This window comes from Branchiostoma belcheri, unplaced genomic scaffold (assembly GCF_001625305.1).
Source record: "Branchiostoma belcheri isolate BF01 breed outbred unplaced genomic scaffold, Haploidv18h27 scaffold174, whole genome shotgun sequence".
In the NCBI taxonomy this organism is placed as follows: domain Eukaryota; kingdom Metazoa; phylum Chordata; class Leptocardii; order Amphioxiformes; family Branchiostomatidae; genus Branchiostoma; species Branchiostoma belcheri.
This window is the reverse complement of record NW_017803202.1, coordinates 16965-23420: the sequence shown is the minus strand read 5'-3', so window position 1 is coordinate 23420 and position 6456 is coordinate 16965. Positions and strand designations below refer to the sequence as shown.

Below are 6456 nucleotides of genomic sequence, written 5' to 3'. Positions count from 1 at the left end.
ATTATAAACAATTATAGAAATAAGAATCATCGGCTTAATTGTTCAGTTTATTATTCAACACACGTTTTTAACTTAAACAAAAAAGTTTTATCCCCTATGATGGAAAAGTGTTACAGTCCAGACATTACACGTGTCTTCGGAACTTCCCGAATATTACCGAACAGTCTCGACCAAGTCGAGGATGACGTCATCCCGTTAAAAATATAACTTGTTGTCAAGAGTTGAAAACACCCTGTTTTCTGGTGATGTCACACGCTTATTAGTCATGAGACTGAGCTACTACGTCTATTGATTTGTTTTCTTCTATTTTTTTTTTCAAGTCATCACCCTTTTTGGATTTCATTTATAGCTTGAACTCTGTCATTTGTTTCTGGGAGCTCTTCCAAAAATGGCTAAAATTAATGAAGTTATGATGATATGAAATACAAAATCTAAAGGTGGAATAATTGTTATTTTTCTCTCGAATAATCTTAGAGCTCTTAGCAGATTACGCCAGACGATAACTTTTGTTTTTCTTTCAACTTTTGAAATCCATTGTTTCTTCGTTTTTTTTCTATTTGCCTCCTTAATGGACTCAGCTCCATTTTTTTCTGCTTCGTTTTACTTTCATTACTTCTTTATTATTATTTATTACTTATTTATACTTCTTTATCCGACCATTATTATGTTATGTTATGTTATGTTCTTTAAGTTTAACACATCCTTTAACTTTTAATGTCTTTATTCATATATTTAGAGGGTAAAGAAGAGAAAACATTGGGAACGATTTTTTCGATGACGCTTCCAAGAAAGAGAATCAAAGAACCTCCATGTACTTTTGGAAGCTGTATCGAGCCAAAGAAGCCCTCAAAACATAAACACACAAAGATTTTTCTGCTGCGTAACTCTGCCAAGGATCCCCCCCTCTGTCCACATGGAACAGTCCATTGATGAATGGTCACATGATCCAAGATGGCGGGCATCAAAGGTTTGGGCTATGGTTTTTCTTGTTCTTCGTCAATAATTTTCGATCTTTGTGCTTTATCTTTCTCAATCACTGCTTGTAAAACAGTATGGCATACTTTACAACCTAAAGTTTCGTCGTAACTGCTGTCTTCGTTGGAAATCAAGGCTAGATGAAATTATGGGTTCAGTAAACCGGAAGTAAATTTTTGATATTTTCAGCATAGCATTCACGTCAGATTTGCAGCGTTTTGCAATCAATTTTTGTGCCAGACGCATCCCCCAAATATCGCTGAACACGTCTGAAGTGTAGGTAAATACTGTGTTAGAACAAAAGAAAAAGAATAACATATTCCTATTTAAATTTGCAAACAGAAAAAATAATATATTTACATTTTATGACTCACGTGTGGGTAACATTATACTAGTGCCAGTTTGTCACATGTTTTCAACCGATGCCAAAATTTTCTTCATTTTTTTCACGCCTGTGCCTTCCCACTTTTCTCCTGGTTCCAAATGAATAGCATTGAATGTAATTTAGGTTTCTATGATCTGAATGGTTTTCCGTTGATTGTATTGTATGTAACACAATCGCATATTGGCAGCTGTGAGGTCGATAACAATCAAATCAGGCCTGCTGCAGAAAGTGATTGGAAACATGGCGCAGATTTATTTCTGTGTAATACTATCAACTGGATTTGAGGTCAGGCCGCATTGGAAGACCAAATATGTCATTTTCATAATATGAAATGGATCCTTGTATTGTAATTGGGATCATAAGAGCAATTTATTTTTAGAGATTAGTACAATGTACATCTCTTACTTAATCAAATGTGATGATATTAACTGACTGTTTTTCTATTTTTTTCTCGTGTCCACCCCATATGCAACACAACAGCGTGAGTATAATTTCTCTTACTCTTAAGTTAAATTTAGTTGTTTCAGACCAAATGGGTTTTTAGTGCCAAATAAAGCATATGAAGTTAAATTGATACATGAATGATACAGTAAAGAATGATAAAACAGTTGTCAATTCAACATGTATCAGTCTTGGAGAAAAAACATTCATGAATTTACTACAATGCTTGTGACCTCTCTTGTGATCTCTCTTGTTCAATTGTATTCTTGCTATTTGCTAACCCATTGATGTTTCCTTACAGTTTAATCGGGTTGGCCTTCTTTGGTGCCATCGGGATGACATTTGTGGTCTTGGCCTGTGCATTACCACAATTCAAGTAAGTCAAATAGTTTTCTCATTGCTGGTCTTTTTCTTCTCTGTATATGTAAAGTAACTTTTCACTAGACTTCACTTTTTTCATTTCATTACTCCTGCTATGTTGGCAGTCTTTGTGGAGCCTAGATGAGAAGGATGTACTAACAAGGAGGTTAGAAATAAAAAAAATGTTGCTGTAAATCATAGTGCTAATGTCTTCCCTCTATTCTACATATGTGTATATGCAGAGAAACCTGTCTATAGTCAGTATACTAAAGTCAAATCTACCACACACAGTCACAGTGTGGCAGGCAATGTAGGCAGGCAGGTTCTTTAATCTTAATAAGTTTTGAAATCATAAGTTAATATACTAGTCAAATTAATTATCTTTATATTAATATGTCTTTGTTTCCCCCAGCCTGTGGTGGCCGTTCTTCGTGGTGATGTTCTACATCCTGGCTCCAATCCCATGGTGCATCTCTCGGCGCTACACAGAGGAGATGTCCGACTCTGCCAGCAGCGCCTGCACCGAGCTCAGTATCTTCCTCACTACAGGCATCGTGGTGTCTGCCTTTGGGCTGCCAATCGTGCTGGCAAGAGCGGGTGTAGTAAGTCTTTTCCCATTCAATGATCAATGATAATTAATAGTTATCGATAGTAGAGTTTTCTATGGTGCTACACAGAATAGATGTCCGACTCTGCCAGCAGCGCCTGCACCGAGCTCAGTATCTTCCTCACCACGGGCATCGTCGTGTCTGCATTTGGGCTGCCAATTGTGCTGGCAAGAGCAGGAGTAGTAAGTCGTCTATCTGTCTATAATTAATCTAGCCACTGGCGAGAATTGGTATAGTGAGTCATTCCTCTTAGGAAATTTTATGCACTTGCATTGATTTTTGTCTTAACATTAAAGAAAACAAGAAATTTGTTCTCACTTATGATGGTCCACATGAAAAAAAATGATACAGAAAATAGGAAGATATATTATATGCCCAAGGACATTCTGAAGCTCCTTGGTTAGCCTTGAGTGCACTTGTTGTAGAAGTGTTGTAGTACTTTTATGTTAGGTTGCTAAGGGTCAATGTGCCTGAAGTAAAGAAATTCTATTCCCCTTGCAGATACAAGGTGCGGCCTGTGGTTTAACGGTAGCAGGTAATGTTGTCGTCTTCATCACCATCTTGGCGTACTTCATCGTCTTCACAAGAGAAGACGACTTCGCTTTCTCCGGCTTCTGAGTTAAGAAAACGCCTCTAATAATCGGATAATCCCACCGGTAATTCAACAAAAGCCTGGGTGCCATCTTCCGTAGTTTTTGCCCACTCCTTCCTTCGAATGTCACTGGGCACCTCGGATGCAAAAACTACGGAGGATGGCACCCAGGCTAATTCAACAACCCCACAGCAAACTCATCACAGCTTCACACACCCCCATTTATGGATAGTACAGCCATAAACCTATACTTTAACTGTCTGTTGTGGATGAGTCTATTCATATTCTGGGTAATATCAATCAATGAAGAACTTTTGTAGGCAAACAATGTTTTGTTGTGAACATTGGCCCCCTATAACTTAGCATAAGTTATAAGCTTCTGTTGCTGATAGAAACTTTTAATTCTTGACCCATTGAACACATACAACTATACAACTCTGTCCTTTTCATTTTCTACCCTCTTCACAATATTACATATATATTGAAAATGTTGCCCAGATCTAGACTTCCCCCCTTTGAACTTTTAAAAATGGAATAACCCGAGTTAGCACTTTCTGAGGCTTGTGCCATTGTGTAGAATATAGATGCAGTGTGCTGCACAGTTATTGTTTAGATGTTTATTGATCTAGATGTTGATTTTTTCTGTACAATGTAATATTGTAGAAATCATGTGCATTCCGCATATTTTGTGTTGACAAATGTGGTGGGAAATTTCAGTATATAATAATAATAATGTTCATTCATGCATTTTTTTTTATTTTACAAATAAATATAATTGCTATCTTCAACAGTAACAACATTGGTTGAATTAAGTCAACCTAACAGCATTAGAAGTACTTTGTAGTAAAAAAAAATCTCTGAGCAGCCAAGGAGGTTTAAAATTCCTTGGAGCAACTTTGTCTGTAAAAAATCTGAATGTGTGTTTACCACTAGCTGTACAGATATATACTCTGCCATTATACAATAATAGATACATTTTGTACTTGCATGGTAATGCATCTGTTTAGAAAGCCTGTTAAGCTTGTTGTTGCCAAGATAGAGTATTGAAATGAAATTTGTATTGGGTATAAGGTTAAACATTAGGGAGAAGGTTAATAAGTCTAGGTGTTTTTGGTTGAAGGAAGCCCACAAAGTGGGGATGAGAGAGCGTTGTGGATGTCTTAATGTTTGTATACATGAAACATTACCTTGGACATAGGAACAAGGCTTACAGGTCTGAAATGCATTAGTACTACTAGTACCGGATAAATAGTTATCAGTATCATATCATCTTACAATGTTTTGTTTGGGATCTTTATATTATATGTCGTCTAAAAATTTGGACAAAATAAAGCTAGAACACAATGTAAGGTTTGTAATATTGTTGATGTCCCAATAAAAGTCATACAAAATGCTCTATACTGTAAAATATAACTTCTCAAAGCTAGGACATCTTTTTGCATTGCAGTCTAAATTGTGTATCATTAGCATGAGCTGTATCTGATGTACAGAATTGCATTGAAAATGGTGTAGTTGATATTTCAGAACTTTGCTTGTTCATACGCTATATGTATGTGCCAGCTTTGTGTGTAGGATGTTTATTATAATATAACTGTACATAGAGTATATTATGTTGACTATGAAGAAATGTTCAAGCTAGCCCCTTCTAGCTATATCTTAAGTCTTATATGGTGTGAAGTGTATGTATAGGTGAAACAACAACTTCTAGTTATCATTATCTAAAACATGTTGGATACATTATTTAACTTGGAGCAATATCGAGAAAACAAGATCAATTCCCAAAAATGTTACCGTGTTATGCTGACTGTACATTTATGTACTGATACTAATTTTCACATGCAGTTTGATATAATACCAGGTTTATATAAATTACTCATTCTGTAAAAATGTATGAATGGTTTGAGTCAGAATTATTTGCAGGATACTTTTGTAGATGGTGTTCCTTTTCAACATGTTGTGAACTCTATCAACTCAAGTCTTCGATCTCTTCATTGACAGTTATGGAAACAAGATTACCGGGTAGCTAATAATCTCCAAGCAGATCTTTTGGTGGGGGTAAGACAGTTAGCCTCTACCAGGCTTCAGGAGGCTGCTGAAAAGAGTAGAAATTGGCCAAATAGAGAGATAGCATGCCAGGGGAGTTGGTCTGCTGGAGAGAACAGTTTGCCGCTCCCAGCAAATTAATACAGGCAGGCCAATTTGATACTGTCTTACCACCACTGAAAGATCTGCTTGGAGATTAATTTTGTAGTCTCCTCCAGGCTGGCTATGCTGCTGAAAAATTCTACAATTTGCTAGGGGAGTTTATATTGCCTCTAGTGCACTATATAGGTTGTATTTGGTCATGCAGGTCAAAGGGAAATGTTATCACAGGATCACTCTTCTGGCCATTTATGCACCCTATTTTTCCTCACTTGGTGGTCTACCCAAAGAAAAGCTGACAAAATATGAAGCCTGACAAAACATCTAAAAGTTATTTAAACATCCAAGATAGGCTTAACCTCTGCTAGGTGAGTTGGCTCTTGACCCCAACTATATATTTACCAAAAAAGAACAAACACAGAAAAGAAGTTATAGCACATGGACTGTTTATTTCGGGGGGAAAGAAGGAAAATAAACATAAAATAAATAGGTGACTCTTGAGAAAATACTGATAAAGACGCTCTTCATATAGAGTTTTTAAATATATAGTGATAGGTTATACAGTTAAAAATACATGTAGTATCAAGATTGTTACTGTTTGAAATTTAACCCAAAAAGTGTGTGTTGTATATCCAAGTTTAAACCTTTGAATTAAAAAAGTACATCACAATTAAGATACATGTAGACTTCATGGAAGCCAGTAGTATCATGGACAATTGTGTGGAAGATCATCTATTTTAGATTTCATTGCAGGAGTTGTGTTAAAAGTATTTTTCAGCTTTGTGCATTTCACATACATGTATACTGTATATATGGTAGCGTAATGTAAGTCTAACTATGTGCCACGGTTTGTATTTATTTGATCCCGAGTCCTTGAAAGAGATTACAAGGCATATCATCATTCTAAAGTGCTTAGCCATGTAGACCACTTCTCTCCAATCTTTTGACACAGC

The 6456-nt window shown here is 36.2% G+C and overlaps 1 protein-coding gene across 1 annotated transcript; it reads left to right on the top strand.

Annotated features, from left to right (window-relative positions):
* Positions 1-929: 929 nt before the first annotated feature.
* On the top strand, positions 930-3622 carry LOC109467023 (leptin receptor overlapping transcript-like 1). Its single transcript, XM_019764917.1, has 4 exons — positions 930-967; positions 2103-2177; positions 2574-2763; positions 3271-3622. Exons 1-4 carry the CDS (start codon positions 930-932, stop codon positions 3385-3387), a joined length of 420 nt encoding a protein of 139 aa, XP_019620476.1. The 3' UTR covers positions 3388-3622.
* Positions 3623-6456: the final 2834 nt, after the last annotated feature.